Below are 17,919 nucleotides of genomic sequence, written 5' to 3'. Positions count from 1 at the left end.
CCCTCCCTATAGCGAACTAACTCACTTAAAGACTTTCTTTCACCACTAGACATAAGTCGTTCGCTTAAAGACCTTCTTTCACCACTAGACACAGTCATAATCGCCAACAAGTAGTAAAGGTAGTAAGCTTGCAATAAAGAGGATTGTTCTACGACATCGCCCCATCGTTCCTTCGAACTCAGGGTACCCGTTCATGGTAACTCAAATGCTCGCGAATCCCCTTTTTAAAAATAAATCAGACATTGTCAATAGGACTTGGCACTTAACCAAGGCCCACTCTACTCAGACATATGACACGGGCATCTATAATCGAAATCTGAAAGCATCATTAATGGGAAGACATAACAGCAACTGGGGGCTAAAAATTGAAATGAAAGAGCTAGGGAAAGAACTAAGTATACCTTGACCTTTTGTGCAGACATACACCAAGTAAATCTAAGTCAATTTGAAAACAGTTTATATTCCCGCAATTCTGGAAAAGATGGCCCTAAAAGCCTAAAGTATATGCCAAACGGGCACAAGTATACCTTGACGCCTGCACCTTGGCTTCCAGCAAATCCTTAGACAGCATTCCAAAAATCGTACCAGTATTTTGATTCACTCATGTGATCCTGTACGAACCCTTCTATAAGTCAATTTGCCTAGGACACCTCGGATTGTACACAGTAGGACTCGGATTTTTAATAAGTTTCAAATAAATTTTCAAAGACTTTTTCGAACATAATAAAGTGTCGTTGGTTTAAGCTAAGTATGTGTTTATCTCGATGTTGCAAGTGAGTCAAAAGATTTCTAAATATGATTATGGGTAAAGAAAGGCACCTAGCTTTCGGTCAAGGCACACTTCAACATGTGACTAGCTTGACCATGGCAATGTCGCACAATACGACATTCACAAGAAAAGTAGCAGATCACTACTCGAACGTACCTCGCACTAAACGAGTCTGGTTCAAACTATTCATGATCCATGTCACCGTGAATGCACAAAAACTTATGCAAGGCATTATACCACCAAGCCAATCCCGTAGCTACAGTTGGAGGCTTGAGAAAAACACTCTAAAAATGCTCGAAATGACGATTTCATCGCAAATTCTCGACGCTAATGCTATACATATGTCATAGGGGCACAATCCTAAGGACAATCGTGTAAAACGAACTTTAGAATGATTACAACCCCTCCTAAATTTTAAGCACTACTTAGAATATATAAAGTCACCCCACTAACAAAGGTAACTGAAAATCGCGAGTCACCAAAACTCCGATCAAACAGCTGCACATAACGCTCGCCCTACAAGCGCCCGTTACACAGTCTACCTCGTTCCAAAGCAAAAACGAAAAAAATCAAGGATAAGAACTGTCAAAATATACCCAGAAATCATTTTCAACGCCCAGGGCTGGGCGCCAATATCTTTAACGCCCAAGCCTGGGCGCTGAATCTTTCTGCTAGCCAAGTTTTGCCCAGATATAAAATTAAGAAAGAAACACCTATGAATCCTCGCATCGAACGAAGTAATAAGTTGTGCAAACCCACGCAGAAGGTGCTACACTTGTTCAAGCAACTGAACGAGGCGTGATGAAGTACTCCAATGCAAAAAATAATAATGATACCCCAACACCTGGAGAAATGTTCTAAGACACCTGTTAGGCCACACAAGCCTACGTCGCACCATAAGTTAAACCATCCCACGGTACAAGTCTAAAAAAAGACTAAGGCATATTGCACTAATGCGGGCACGACCAAAGAGCATGTGTAAAAGAGTCAAAGACTACTTATCATGCAAGCCACACGACTCCTACATTAAGGATTAAAAGTAGCAAAACATTACCTGCCACGGAAGGGATAGCTCGCACCTACACGAGCGGAACCCCAGGGCATCTTTCTCGAAAGAACCTACAAAAATCGTACGCCAAAAGGAAGCATCCCAACATACATGCTGGGGGGCTCCAAGCTACGAAACGACTATAGCAAAATAAAAAAAATCTCGAAGCAAATGTTTGATTGAACAATCGAAAGGGAACGATGTTTGAGCCCACTTCATGAATGGGCCTGAACCCTATCAAGCTTCTAAGCAAACTATTCAAAATCAGTCATTGCTCAAAAAAAAATGATTCAAGCAAACCGATTAATGGACCGCACACAACGGCCATTCTTTGAACGCTCGTTCGCACATACATATCATCATTCTAAGCATCGAACATTCATGAACGCGTTCAAAAGAAAAATATATACGAGCGATCAAAATATCGCCTCAAGGTATGTTCCTCGGGCCATATAGACTCGCCCAACTATCGCAATAACTGTACGCCTTAAGAGCAACAGTTCCTTAAAATAATCGCCCCAAAACGACAAGCACCGTAGTCCACCAATCGGCTATGGCTTCTCAAGAAAATCATCACGTTCTAAAAACAAAGAAAAAACAAAAGAAAAGAGAATACATAGAACTTCCAAGTGAAATAAATGAATGAACAAGAGGCCAACTGTGTCATCAAAAGACTAGCCAAAACAACACTTTCAACGCCCCACCTGGGCGTGAATTATTTCAACGCCCAGGCTTGGGCGCCGAAAATGAATCCAGGCTCAAAAAGGCTCTAACTTCTATTGGGCCCTGCCGCATCCATTTGACTCGAAAATTACCGATTTCCTTACTGATAGTCGCACCTCACGACTTTGTCAAGAGTAGCACACCACTAAGAAGATCGCTCGCACTTACGAGCACGATCCCAAACACAATCAATGACATTACAAAATGCTTGTCCCCAAAGAACCTCTTTGACAAGAACTGACCGCCAAGCACGAGTGCTTGGTGGCTCGAAAGAAAATATATATTTCAAAAGAAAGTGTGCAAAGTTAAAACGGTATTCCCAGACTACACTGTACGAAGTCCCGTGTTTGGATAACCTCGAAAGATAAAACCGGATTACGACCTCAAGACAAAGGTCGCCGTTGATACTTATACATAGTCCCCTAATCAAGGACCCAGGTAATGGCAAAATTGAGCCATAAAGACTAGCTCAAAATCAAGAAAGCAGACGGTCGCAAGACAAAGGTCTGTCTGAACCCGTTGTCAGCCCACGTTCAGGTTACAACTAAATTCGAGCATCCCTCGAAAGAATTCGCTCTTGCAAGAATGAATAAAAAGAAATTCTCAAAGGAAATCACAAAGAACAAAAGAAATAGGAACTTGCCCATCTTCAGTTGGCAAGATCGCGTCACAAACCACGCAAGTTCCCAAATCGAAAAAACGAATTCAGGGATGTCCACCCTTAGCGGACAGGGCTCGCCCACCTTCAGCGGGCGGGGTCTGCGTCACTAGCCGCGCAGGTCCTCAGTTTTCGAAAAAAAGAATCTTCAAAAACAAAATGAAATAGGCTCGCCATCTTCAGCCGGCGGGGTCTACGGCGCAAACCACGTAGGTCCTTATTTTCAAAAAATAACACAAAACAAGTTTCAAAATAGATTCGTCCACTTCTATCGGACGGGGTGTCCACCCTTAGCGGACAGGTTCGCCATCTTTAGCCGGCGGGGTCTACGTCACAAGCCGTGTAGGTCCTTATTTTCAAATATTCAAAAACAAGATTCGTCCACTTTTTCGGACGGGGCGTCCACCCTTAGCGGACAGGCTCGCCATCTTTAGCCGGCGGGGTCTACGTCACAAGTCGCGTAGGTCCTTAGTCGCTGCAGCGATAACTTTTTCTGGTTTTCCCTTTTCCAAATATTAAAAGGATTGGTTTTCCATTTTTTCCAAAAAAGAGCGATGTGCTGGATTTTCCTTCGTTTTACGTCCCATAAAAACAAGGGGGTTTTCTCGTTTAACTAGCCCTGAAAATGAGAATCTTTAAAAACATTTTTACCTCATGATTGGGCTTGGCCAGGCCCAATTACACTTTACAGCTTTGATTTCGAAAACATCTGTAGCTACTTCCAATGACAAAGTGAGGGAGTTTCTACACTTCTTTAGATCCTTCCAATGACAAAGTGAGGAAGTTTCTATACTATCCGTTGACAAATCCCAATGACACGTGAGGGATATGTCGACACTTCAAGTGATAACCCTTAAAGTCAAATGTTATCACTCGGGGGCTCGTGAGACCCTCGCCAAAACAGGTCACCATGGCTTGTGCGACGCACTCCGTCTAATACTTTGACCATCGTCTTACTCCAAGACTCAGTCAAAGTGGGGGCTAACTGTAGACACCTAATTTTGTCCCCATTCCCGAAAGGGAAGGTTCGATGATGAAAACATAAATCTCCACTTGACAACGCATCTCCTATAAAATAACGAATCTCAATTCCCCTTTTCATTTCACCCGAAACCTGCTATTTATGGAAACCTGCTAAAAGTAGTAACTGCCGTAATCGGTAATTGTTAAAAGTGGCAAGTCATAAAAGATAGAAACCTGTCAGAATTAGGTGTTGCACTCCAACATAAATCCTAAATGAGATAGAAATTGCGAGAGAATCCTATTCCTAATATGATTCGAAAATAGGAGTCACGTACTAATTAAAATCCTAACGAGCCTAGAGTTCGTAACGGGCCCAGACGCATCCCTTCACAAGGTTAATACGCACTAAAAGACTCAATTAAATCTCAAATACTCCGGATTCTAGGAATCCGAATCTAACTAAGAAAAACAACCCAGATCCTATTTTCAACGCCTGGCTCTGGGCGCCGAAATCTTCGGCGCCCAGGCCTGGGCACTGAAAATACCTGGTACGTGTTTTTTCTTAATTCCTCGTGGATTAGAGTTCTGCAATTCGATCTTTCCACGAACTCTTTTCTATAAATAGGGCCTTAAATTCGACGTGAAAACAACACACAATTCATATTCTGAGTATTGACTCCAACCCCTAGCCTAAGCCTTACGTTGCGAAATTGTTCACGCGTTCTGTCGCAATCGATCCATAAATCGAACAGAACGTATCCTGTCCCATAATTTGAGATTCGTTAAATAAAAAGGAGAAATAGCAAAGTAAAAGTGGTTAGTTTTCTGAGAACCGTGACGCACCTCTCAAGGGTGCGTCGTAATGTGTCCCTTTTCTATGATTTAATTGCTTTCCTCGCCCTTTTTATGAACTGTTAAACTAACTAAATCTGATTGTTCTATCACACCTAACAAATATAATATTTTTGGGAAATTGGATTATCATGCTAGGTCCCTTAATGCTATTTAAATCAGATAATCGCGATCGATCTAGTATTATATGTTGCATATTGCTAAAATCAACTCAGATTAGTTTAATATTTAACGCATGTCCCTTCAATTATTTATGCTGAGCTAGTAAGGATATCCTGCCTCTGGAGTTATCGACGAGCGAGTACTCCTCTCGGTAGTTACAGTCCCCCGAACCCTCAATCTCTACCTTGCGGGTGTATGTTGAGAGATCCCCACACCAGGGATCACAAGGGAACCTACGGCCGTCGTGGTCAAACAAAATTGCACTCCCTTTTTTTTTTTTTTTTTAGGGAACATAATTGCACTCCCTTTATGTCACGATAACCGGGTTTTGTCAGTTTTTCTCATTGTCGTTAAAAACTGAATGGCGACTAGTATATTACTAGTCAATTGGGTGTAAACTCACAGGAAATCCAATTACACTTGATTGAATAAAAAGAATCGTCACACCCACGAGGGACGAGGTCACGCATTAGCCTCGTCCTTTTTCGACCCCCTCACACCGTCCAATACGGGTAGGTGGGTGTACGCTCCTCATTCCAACTAGGGATGGGCCCGTGTTGGGGAGGGTGGTAAGGGTAATTGACATAGGGGGAAAAGTCTCCTTTGTCAACATGGTAGTCGTACACCCGCCTACCGTAGTAGGACGAGTCAAAATCGGGAAATGAATCCCCCGTGCGGCTCCCTTGAGGAGCAAGAGAAGCCAAGACACGTGCTTGGTCCTCTTGCCCTTGCAAGATAGTCGCAAGGGTGGATTGCAAACCCGTCATGTCAAAAGGAGGGGAGAGAGGTATATTACCCGCATTCGGGGGAGGAGGACTAGGAGACCGAGGAGGGGCTTGAGTAGAGGTCCCGGTAGGCTCGGTAGTGGCGGCGGCGGCGGCGGCCTTGACAACCTTTTGATGCCGCGAAAGCAAGAAACGGACATTAGGGGACCACGAAGTGATGGGCGGGTGCGGAAGAAAGCACCAATCGTTCTTCCGCACAAGCCAAATCCATTGTGCCTCATTGGTGGTGTAGTGGAGCCAAGTGGCATGGTACATCGCCCGGATGTTTAAGAACTCACCACCGGCCACGGGAGGTAAAGCCGCCATCTCCTTGGCATGAGGGTTGTTCGGTAGAAGCCGAACAAGAAGAGTGAGCATGCCGCCAAGGAGGATGTCGGATTTATTCAAGTGGCTATCCCGAACCTCGATGATCCGGGAAATGAGAAATTGCCCGAAATCAAGTACCCCTTGCTCCTCTTGTGTGGCCAACCATAAACCACTAAGTTCCGTGCCCGACAAGGCACCGGTAGCACCCTTAGATAAAAGGGCATAGATGAGGAGCCAGCTCATGATGCGGATGGCCAGATGATGGAATGAAGAAGACTTGGCCAAGGCGGAGAAGAAATCCCCGTCGTCTCCGGTGAGCTCTCTCCACCAACTATTTTCATCATAGTTATTAGCACATTCGGACCTTGGGTTCGTGACGAAACCATGCTCCGAGTCGATGGAGAAGAGGGCAATAATTTGATTGTGATTCAACTTGTATTGGTGACCGAAGACTTGGAAGCTCAATTCCACCACATTATCACCATCCTCATCTTCTACAAGGTTCTTCCGAGCCGAGGAGAGGAACTCCAATCTCAACCTTTTATAGGTTGAGGCACTCATCTTTGCAAACTCTTCCCACCCTAGGCCCTTGATCAACTTGTCAACCTCGGCCTCGACCCCCAAGCTACGAACACTCTCCCGATGGAAGAACTTGGTGGGCTTAATTGTCCTCTTGGAAAGGAGCTCGAAGAAATCCCAAGATCGTTGCTCGGCGAACTCAATTCCGTAGGTCTCCATGTTCGGCGGGGTTGGTGCCTTCCTCTTTGATGAAGAGGTGGTCGCGATCGCGGCCGCGGTGGGGTTCTTCTTTGAGTGTTTTGGTGCCATTGAGATGAGTTGAAGCTAAGCAAAAATCTACAAAACAAAGAGAACAAACCAAGACACACAAAGAAGAGTAAACTAAGTTAGTTCACAATCTAGGACAAAAAAACAACTACAAGAGCTAAGGGTAAACTATCTCCATCAATTCTTCAACAAGCTCCAAAAATTACACCAACTTCTCAACAAGTATGAACTAACCACATTACTCCACACTAACAACCACAATCAATCAACCAACACTTCCTCAAACAAGTATAATCAAAGTAGCCCAAAATCATCTCAAAAAGTCTAGAGCTTAAATGGAACAAGGAATCAAACATGCATATCTCATCTAGACAATTAAAGATTAAGCACAATACAAACATGCATCAACAAACACCCAAAAATAAAAAATTTCAGAAAAATAAAAAACAATATGAACATGGTGAAAATGGAATGAAATACAAGAATTAAGGGAAAGAAATCATCACCACAAGCAAAGGAAGTGGTCTAGGATCGATCCCAAGTAGCCTCAAAAGTTCCAATTCACCACATACACAATTATGACCAATTTCACAAAAACCCTGGAAATTGGGGATTTTGCAAAAATCTGAATTTTTGGGGATTTTGGAGGTTGGGATGAATGAGATTGAGTGTATTTGATGAATTGGAAGTGAAATTTGTGAAGGGAAGTGAATGAATTTGATGAGGAGTAGTGGTAGTAAGTGAGAGAAGAGAGCAATGGAGAGGAGAGTAAGAGATGAAAGTCGGACAAATGAAGAAAAAGGGGAGGGGACTCGCGATTTTTTTCGAATTAAGGAGTTCAGAGACAACCCCGCCTCTCTGTGCGATCGAACCAAAAAAGTCGTTCGGTCGCACAGACCTGTGCGATCGAATTTTTAAAACTGTGCGATCGTTTTCCAAAAACTGGCCATTCTGCCTCAAAAACCAGTTTTGTGCGATCGAACGAGGAATCCTGTTCGGTCGCACAAAACATGATTTTGCAAATATCTCACAAGCTTCCCCTTTAAATCGAAAATTAAGCTAATTAATGGAAAATAAAGCATAAAATCAAATGAAAACTAAAACTAGGAGTTTGACAACCGGGTTGCCTCCCTGGTAGCGCTCGTTTAACGTCATTAGCTTGACGGACCCCCCAAAAGTCAAGGGGGGTCAAACACCACAAACCTCGGGTCAACACTAGTCAACAAACCTTTCTTGGCCTCCTTGGACACAAACAACTTACCCAAACCACCACTTATTGAGTAGGGACCAAACCAAGTCCTTTTAGGCATAGGATTGCCTTGCTTGGACTTCTTGCTCATACACCTCTTACCATTAGATGCCGGAGTGAGTGACTTTACATCGTCAAGATCCATCTCGAATGTGTCGGGAATGGTAATGACGTCATCATAGGGATCACCTTGCACAAAGGAGCTCTCGTGCATATCCTTCTTCACCTTCCTATCAATCTCAAAATCACACTTAAGAACAGAAGGATTGTTAGAAGCAATAGCACAAGAATGATTGTGCTGAACACAAGCAAGAGTGTCAACTTTCATACAACTTTTCATCTTAGAGCAACAATGTTCATCAATTGCAAGCTTGAAACTAGCCTTGGCGTCTCCCGCTTTCAAGGTGATTAGTCCCCCTTGCACATCGATAAGAGCACCCGCGGTGGCCAAAAATGGCCTCCCCAAGATAATGGGGGTATGGGCATCCTCATCAATGTCCAAGACGACGAAATCCACAAGGAAAGTAAGCTTGCCAACAACTAGGGGAACATCCTCAATCCTACCCAATGGCAACATAACCGATCGATCGGCTAGTTGCAATGACATAGCGGTAGGAGAGTGATCACCTAGCTTGAGCTTCTCATAAGTCTTATATGGCAAGATGCTCACACTCTCCCCCAAATCACAAAGAGCATTATCAAATTTGAGCTTTTGAATGCTACAAGGGATAGAAAAACTCCCGGGATCATTGAGTTTTGGGGGAAAGGAGTGTTGAATTAGAGCGCTACAACTCTCCGTGAGTTACACGGTCTCCTTTTCTTCACAACTACTCTTGCCACTAAGAATATCTCTCATGAATCTAGAATAGTGAGGCATTTGTTTGAGTGCCTCGGTGAATGATAAGGACACATAAAGCTTTCTAATGGTTTCCCAAAACTTGTGAAATTGATCATCAAGTTTATTTCCAGAAATTCTTTGAGGATAGGGGGAGGTGGAATTAGGAGAGGAGGAAGAGTAGTCCCCGTCGACTTAACACCATCAATCACACCATCGACATGAGACTCCTCTTTTGCAATATCACAGACCGGAGACTCATTCCCCTTAGGATCCTCACCCCTAGAACAAGGTGCATCAACTAGCCTAGCATCATCATCTAGAGTCATCCCACTCTGAGTCACAACCGAGTACATTTGTTTAGGTGCTTGACCTTGGGGTGGGAGACTTGTGTGCACTTGTTGCTCTTTAATGGTGCTAGCTAGTTGAGCAAGTAAGGTCTCAATCATCTTCAAGTGAGTGTTGGATTTCTTGAATCCATCCTCAAACTCGACATTCTTCTTGGCTTGCGCCCCCACAAACGACTCCATGAGAGCCTCGAGATTAGACTTGAGAGGCGGGAGTGGTGGAGGTGCAATGCCAAAACCACTAGGGTTTGATTGATATTGGTTGCCAAATGTCCTCGGTTCATTGAATCCGGGAGGTGGGATTTGAGATGCACCATAAGGACCTCCCGAGTTCAAAGGATAACCCCCACTAGAGGCACCCCTAAATTGCCCATAAGAGTAGTTATAACCCCCTCCACCTTGATGGGTGGGATTATAACTCCCTTGGTTGTATTGGCCATGATTGTCAAAACCTTGAGGTTGACCATAGGGCACTTGGCTTTGATAGCCTTGTGCTCTATAGCCACCTCGATTTTGGTTATCATACCCACTTCCTTGGCCATAGCCTTGGTGGGAACCATACATGGGGGGGCCCTCTAGGTTGCCTAGCAAAATTTTGATTGTTAGGGTTATCATTCCCAGACCTCTCATTTAAGGCATGAGCATACTCTACATCAAAATCACCTTCATACGAAGGGCCATAATCCACAAAAGACAAGTTATAAACTAAGGGGCATGCATTGGGGGAGTGACTAAAGTCTTGGCAATTATCGCAAAAGGAAGTGCCCGGAGGCATTGTGTCATAAGAACTAACCTTGCTCTTCCCTTAGTGAGAAGAGTGGCCGAAGGAGGTGGAATTGTAGATGGTGATGGCGGTTGGCTTGGTGTGTTTTCGAGCTTCTCTAATCGCGAGCTAAGCTTCTCTATCATCCGTGCTTGCTCCATGGCGTACACCGAACCCTTACCATCATCACTTCTACCTTTGCCATCATAATTCCTTGTGCCTACATGCCAAGATTGATAGTTTTGAACTACATCCTCAATGATTCCCTCTATTTGATCCTCGGTTTTGTTCATGATGGGGGCTCCCACGCCCGCATCAAGACTTGTCTTTGAACTTGAGCTCAACCCCAAGTAGAATGTTTGAAGCAACAACCATTTAGGGGTCCCATAGTGAGGGAATTCCCTTTGGTACTCCTTAAAACGATCCCAAGCTTCGAAGAGTGACTCATCTCGCCTTTGCTCAAAGGATTGAATCTTGTGGCGACACTCCGCCGTCTTCCCATGCGAATAGAATTTGTTTAAGAATGCACTCGTCACCTCGGTCCAAGTGCGAAGGGAGTTGGGCTTGACCTCCTTGTCAAGCCAATCACTTGCTCGCCCAAGTAGAGAGAACCGAAACAATGTCAACCTCACGTAATCCAATGTGACACCATTGTGCTTGATTGTGTCACAATAGTGCTCGAACTGTTTGAGATGTTCGCGAGGTGATTCATTACTCTTCCCACAAAAGGGGTGGCTTTGGACCAAATTGATCAAGGCGGGCTTGATCTCAAAGTGATTGGCATTTGTTGTGGGGGCTTGAATACCGCATGTAGCTTCGAATGCCCCCGGTATTCCCAAGTTCTTAACCGGGAGCGCCATATTCTCAAAAACTTGCTCACTCTCTTGTTGTTCCTCACCAACACTCAACGATTCGAATTTGTTATGGCTTGATGAGCTAGACCGTACACGCCTTAGTCTCCTAAGTGTCCTCTCCAATTCGAGGTTAAGAGGATGGAGGGTCCTTTGACAAGCACACCCCCTAACAAGCATACAAACTCAAGAAAACCGTGAGCAATGCCAAGGAAAAAGAAAGCTAAGCTAAATTGCAATGTTTTTGTATTTTCTAATGATGAACTAGTCTCAACTTAAACTCAAAAACAGCAACCGTTCCCCGGCAACGGCGCCATTTTGATAAGGCGTTTTTCCGTCGTTGAAAGATCAACGCCACAATCAAACAAAATTTATAGAACCACTAGACTAACCAACTATATGAGCTATAGTGGCAAGTAAAGGGATCGTCCCAAAGAAACGATGGTTCTCGAGTTTAAATGTCAAGCTAATTCGAACAAGAGGTTTGATTTGAGTTATCACTATGAAGCTAAACTAACAATTAAACTAGATTGAATCAAGGAAGGGAAACGTTAGGGAGTTGGGGATAGTCTAGGGAAATTGGGGGAAATGAACTACCATCTAGTAATCATGAATGATGCAAAGACATAACACATAGGGGAATGAAATCAAATGACATGCTTGCCACCTCTCGGATGGAGCACGCGAAGCAACCTAGCCTATAGAAGAGCTTTCGCATAGTCCTAAGCTAGATTAGCTTGCATATAATAAGAACTATCATTCACTTGCATGAATTAGGCTCACAATGTCTTGCCAAACCTAAATCATACATTCCAATCTAATTCAATCAACTAGCATTTGAAACTACTACTCAAATGATCATGGAAAATCCTAGCACTAAATCAATTTAATCACATCAATGATTCATCAATCAAATCATCAAGTTCCCCTAATTAAGCCCCTAGATTCTCCCCTTTCCCTAACCTAATTCTACTCACTAGCCATTATAGAAATCAAGAAATCCATTAATTCTAAACTAGCAAGCATGAAATTGAAGGATTAGGAAGAGAGAATAAAAGACTAAAACAATCAATTGAATAATCAACAAGAGAATTAAGGATCAAAGCAACTAAAGTAGAAATCAAGAAGAATTCAAGAATTGAAGGAATTAAAGAACAATCAACAATCACAACAAAAGCAAGATTAAAGAAATTGAATTGAATTGCACAAAATTAGAAGAAGAGTTTAGAGAATTACAAATTGATGCTTCAATGGAGGAGAGTTTCTCTCTCTAGAAATGCTGAAAAAGTAACTTTGAGAATCTAAAATTGTCAACTAAAATTCTACTCTTAACAAAATAAACGAAAAATTTATTTATAAGTTTCCCCAAATAGAAGCCAAAATTCGAATAAGAGCAGCCCGCGCAGCCATTCGGTCGCACAGACCCATTGTGCGACCGGACGTAAAAGAACCGTTCGAGCAAACACTGAGACCTGTGCGACTGAACGAGGAACCCTGTTCGCTCGAATGGGGTTTCTTTGGCTCATATCTCCTCTGCAGTATGATTCGCTCGAACAGAAGGACTTGTGTGGGCGCACAACTCTTGTGCGGTCGAGTGGAAAACCTTGTGCGGTCGCATCCCGAATTAGAGACATTCTGCCTCCAAAAATCAATCCTGTGCGACCGAACAACAGAGTACGTTCGATCGCACAAAACCTGTGATGTCGAGTAGAAGACCTGTGCGGTCGCTTTCCAACTTTGAGACATTCTGCCTCCAAAAACCCATTCTGTGCGACCGAACAACAGAGCACGTTCGACCGCACAGAAATGGATATTCCTTGATGCCATTTGCACTCCTCTGTTCGGGCTCACAAACCATCACTCGATCGCACAAGCCCTGTTTTGGCTTGATTCTACTTGTTTTCCATCACTTTTCATCATAATCACCTATAAAGCACAAGATGGAACGAAACTTATAAAATTCACACAAAAAGCTATAAAAACTATAAAAAAGCAAAAAACTAACATAAAATCCTAAGCTATGAGCGACATAAATGTCGCTCATCAGCTGGCGACAAGGTTTGCATGCTTGCATGTTAGTACTTGCAAATAATGTAAATAGAAAAATAATATGGTCAAAAGTACTTACATTGGATGTTTGGTAATCGTTCACAAAGCTGAAAATATGATTATCCAAGTTCTCGGTGGCTGTGTCACTCCAATCACGGATCCTAGGTAGTGAATAATTGCAGAGTTGATCCAAAGAACTTGTGGTAGAGTACTCCAAAAAAAGGGCCTTCAAAACACACGTCTAATAAATATAAACTCAAGTGTAAACTAATAGAGTGGGATGCGTTGAATTTTAAAAACTCTATCCTGGTAGGGTCCAAAAAACGACGTCCCAAACTTTAGTGTATATGGACACTTCCAGAGGATCACATAGAGCACATAAAGGATGATGCATAATTAATGACATATCAAACCAAACGCTTACGAGGCAAACTACCACTAATTCACATATTCCTTAAGTAGAATTTTAAAAACTCGATCCTGGTAGGGTCCAACAAACGACGTGGAAATTGCCAACTTAAGACAAATGGTGAACAATGGACAATTAATAGACTCCACATGGACGTTAGCAAACACATATATGGACACTTCCAGAGGATCACATAGATCACATAAAGGATGATGCATAATAAATTACGTATCAAACCAAACGGTTACGAGGGAAACTACCACTAATTCACATATTCCTTAAGTAGAATTTTAAAAACTCGATCCTGGTACGGTCCAACAAACGACGTGGAAATTGCAACCTTAAGACAATGGTGAACAATGGACAATTAATAGACTCCACATGGACGTTAGCAAACACATATATGGACACTTCCAGAGGATCACATAGAGCACATAAAGGATGATGCATAATAAATTACGTATCAAACCAAACGCTTACGAGGGAAACTACCACTAATTCACATATTCCTTAAGTAGAATTTTAAAAACTCGATCCTGGTAGGGTCCAACAAACGACGTGGAAATTGCCAACTTAAGACAAATGGTGAACAATGGACAATTAATAGACTCCACATGGACGTTATCAAACACATATATGGACACTTCCAGAGGATCACATAGAGCACATAAAGGATGATGCATAATAAATTACGTATCAAACCAAACGCTTACGAGGGAAACTACCACTAATTCACATATTCCTTAAGTAGAATTTTAAAAACTCGATCCTGGTTGGGTCCAACAAACGACGTGGAAATTGCCAACTTAAGACAAATGGTGAACAATGGACAATTAATAGACTCCACATGGACGTTATCAAACGCATATATAGACACTTCCAGAGGATCACATAGAGCACATAAAGGATGATGCATAATAAATTACGTATCAAACCAAACGCTTATGAGGGAAACTACCACTAATTCACATATTCCTTAAGTTGCGCAGTCCAAAAATAATCCCACACACTTTGGACATAGGAGACTCATCAAATAAATTTATGGGCAAGACAGCCTACCATCAACAAAAGAGGACACCCCCCCAACACTATTGGTGGTGTAGGGGAGATACTGAACTCTGATACCGCATCAACAGTATTGTCAAGAATGTATTTTGCCCAATTCCATTTCACCGCTCTTTCAGGATCGATAACTAGGTGGAGCAAATCTCTTCTGGAAGTCTTCATCACATTTGGGGATGCAAAAGTGGCAATGAAGAACATCGTAAAAGTTGCTTTGAAGAGGTGACTGTCGTGATCTAAACGAACCATATCCCTGGCCAAGCAGTCTGCAGTAGTAGACGCAAGGCGACGGTATTCATCTGGAACAGTTACGGTAAGACGTTTCTCTATAATGTCTAAACCAGTGTCTTCAAACCCAAGAAGGTACTCTACATGCCTTGGAGACACCACTGTTGGAACCTTGTTGATGTTGAGTGTTCGAGTTTTTGTATCAATGTGGCCCATGATCCATTTGCACATCGTCTTTCTCACTATTTTGCAGTTAAAACAGAACAAATTCCCAAAAACCGTCTCTTGAATAACTCTTCTTTTATCCCTATCCATTCCCTTAACAACTGATATAAGAAGTTCCAATTCACATATTGGATTCCATGTGTACTGCTTTGGTTTCTTAGCCACTTTCAGAGACATGTTTGTACCCTGATTAAGGTAACATAAAACTTAATCAGTAGATACCTAAAAAAACCATAAAACGCAACTATAAATCAATACACAGAGTAACAATTTCCGTGTGTGAAATTTTCTTTTAGAACATAACCATTTATTTACCAACATATACAAAATTCACTACACCCAAATTGAGTTCAATATACATAACACCTTAATTCATTCCAATAAACTTACATATACAAATTCGAAGATACCCAACCAACAGTTATAATTAAACCAATTCATCAGAGAAGATCATTTATATTAATCAAACACATGCATTCAAACTGAATTAGGGTTAAGTAGTACCGTTATTCAGTGAAGCGGGGGAAGTAGAGACTTGAGCGGATAATCGATGAATTCAGCGGAGAATCGGTGAATTCTGCGTTAAATCGGATAATTCAACGGCGGGGTGACAACGCGAACAGAGGAATTGAGTTGGGAATTTAAAAAGTTGAGGGATGATACCAAAGAAGCAGAGGAATGGAGAGGAGAGAGAAGGGGGGAATTGGAATTGGGAAATGCGGGGGTTTGAAATGTCTTTTAATAGTTTCCCTTTTTTTTAAAAAGGTAATGCCTTTTGAAATTCAAACTGAACTCATGAAGTATTATAATATTAATTTATATTATGTTAACTAAGATATTTGTCCTTCATTAAATGCACAAACTTCTCTCTCTCACTATCCAACTCTCATTTTGGAAGCATCTAAGGGTACTTCTCCAACCTCCAACCACCATTGTTAAAGGTAAATTTTTACTTTTTAAGCGAAGCAATAAATGTACTTGATTTATATTTTGGTTCTTTTCTCAGGTACGTGGTGTAATTTCATAATTCGGTTCTTTTACCTTTGTTTTAATTTTTGACAAGACTCTTTCGTAAATCCTAGTTCATTCAATTTTGAGAATTATGTAGCAATTGAGTTGTGGAGTGTGTTTAATTTTGTCAAAAATAACAATTCACTTGTCGGTTGGTTTAGTTATGTCAAAAGGAATGACTTTTACAGTAATTGGTACCTAAATCACACTTTAGCAACCATTAATATTATTGGTAGTAGGCTAGTAGGCTAGTAGCTACCTGTATGGTAGGTGATAACTACAGGTTCTATGCAGGTGGGAACTCTTTTATCATCACTAAATACGTTAGGTAATTATTGTTGCTAGTCTCCTAATTATTTACACAATGGTCATGCTAATTTCTTACACTGTCGTCAGGTACTTATACTCGTTCTTGTTTAGGTATAAATGGCTGTGGATAAAAATTCTAGCGCACACAATGAACCGACTGATGACGTGAAATCAGTAGCACCCTCCAACGATGAGTATGATGATAATTCTGGTGGTGTAGACCTCGAAAATCTTCCTGAAAACTTCATTGCCCCTGAAGTATGGGAACAAATCGAAAAGCACTAGAAGATTTTAATTTTGACGATATGAAGAAATTGTCCTTTGCGTCAATGAAAATGTGTGTAACGTTTTATTATATGTATGCCAAGGCAAAAGGTTTCGGAGCACGAAACAAAGCAGCTGTAAGGAGAAAATTGGATGGTAAATTCACATCAAAAAACCTGATGTGCAGTAGGGAAGGTGCACGCCAGCTAAAGTACTTGGAAAACCCAAATAGGAAGCGCCCGTCAAGACCGGAAACTAGATGTGGGTGCCAAGCTGTAATCAAGTTCAAGTGGAATCCAAGTGACGACTCTTGGTTCGTGAGAGACTTTGTTGGGGTCCATGATCATGAGCTTGTCTCCCCAAGTGAAGTCCGATTTATAAGGTATTTTATCAGATCAAGTCGTTGGGTCATTACCTAAATTCTTCTTGGAAACTACCTTGTACAGCCAGTGTTTGTTATTTGCATGGTCCACTTGTAATAAAGTGGTTTCCCAACTAAGAAATATTATAGGTTCTGACTGTATTTTCTCTAAATTGGTAAATTATATTGCAGAAGCCATAGAAGTCTTTCAGATGCTGACAAGCTCCGTATCAAGGCATTGATCAATTCTGGGGTATCTCCTGCCGTGACAATGAGGAATCTGGTTCAACAAGCCGGTGGTCCTGAAAAACTACCTTTCCTTAAAAAGGACTTGTACAATGCTTGTCAAAGAACTCAGAAGGAAGATATTCCAGATGGGGACACGGAGGCCGTGTTTTCATACCTGCTCGGGAAACAGAATACTGACCCTGGGTTTTTCTTGAAATATACACGAGACGAAGATAATGCTCTGGATATACTCTTTTGGTGTGACGGGACGTCCCGTAATGATTACAGAGCATTTGGCAACGTCATTGCCTTTGACACCACATACAAAGTAAATGCGTACCACAAGCCGCTTGTGGTGATTGTCGGTGTAAATCACCACATGCAAAGTGTTGTTTTTGCTGTTTCTCTAGTTAGCCATGAAAAGGAGGAGACATTCAAGTGGATATTGGAGCAGTTGACTGAAGCAGGGGATAACGTCGCTCCTCACACTGTTTTGACTGACGGGGACAAGGCAATGGCAAATGCTATATCAGTTGTTTTCCCGAAGGCAGTACACAGGCTGTGTTTGTGGCATTTAATGAGGAATGTAAAAGAACATAGCTCAAAAACGTTTTGTAGTGGTTTCATGAAATGTGTTGACAGATGTCGTACGCCCACCGAGTTTGAGCAGGCTTAG

The 17,919-nt window shown here is 42.1% G+C and overlaps 1 protein-coding gene across 1 annotated transcript; it reads left to right on the top strand.

The window, feature by feature from the left end:
• Positions 1-16,507: 16,507 nt before the first annotated feature.
• On the top strand, positions 16,508-17,919 carry LOC130464142 (protein FAR1-RELATED SEQUENCE 5-like). Its single transcript, XM_056833567.1, has 3 exons — positions 16,508-16,648; positions 16,759-17,036; positions 17,208-17,919. The coding sequence occupies exons 1-3, from the start codon at positions 16,508-16,510 to the stop codon at positions 17,917-17,919; spliced, it is 1,131 nt and encodes a 376-aa protein (XP_056689545.1).

Source organism: Spinacia oleracea, chromosome 1 (assembly GCF_020520425.1).
Source record: "Spinacia oleracea cultivar Varoflay chromosome 1, BTI_SOV_V1, whole genome shotgun sequence".
NCBI lineage: Eukaryota > Viridiplantae > Streptophyta > Magnoliopsida > Caryophyllales > Amaranthaceae > Spinacia > Spinacia oleracea.
Note: the sequence above shows the minus strand (reverse complement) of the source record. Positions and strands in the feature narration are given on the sequence as shown.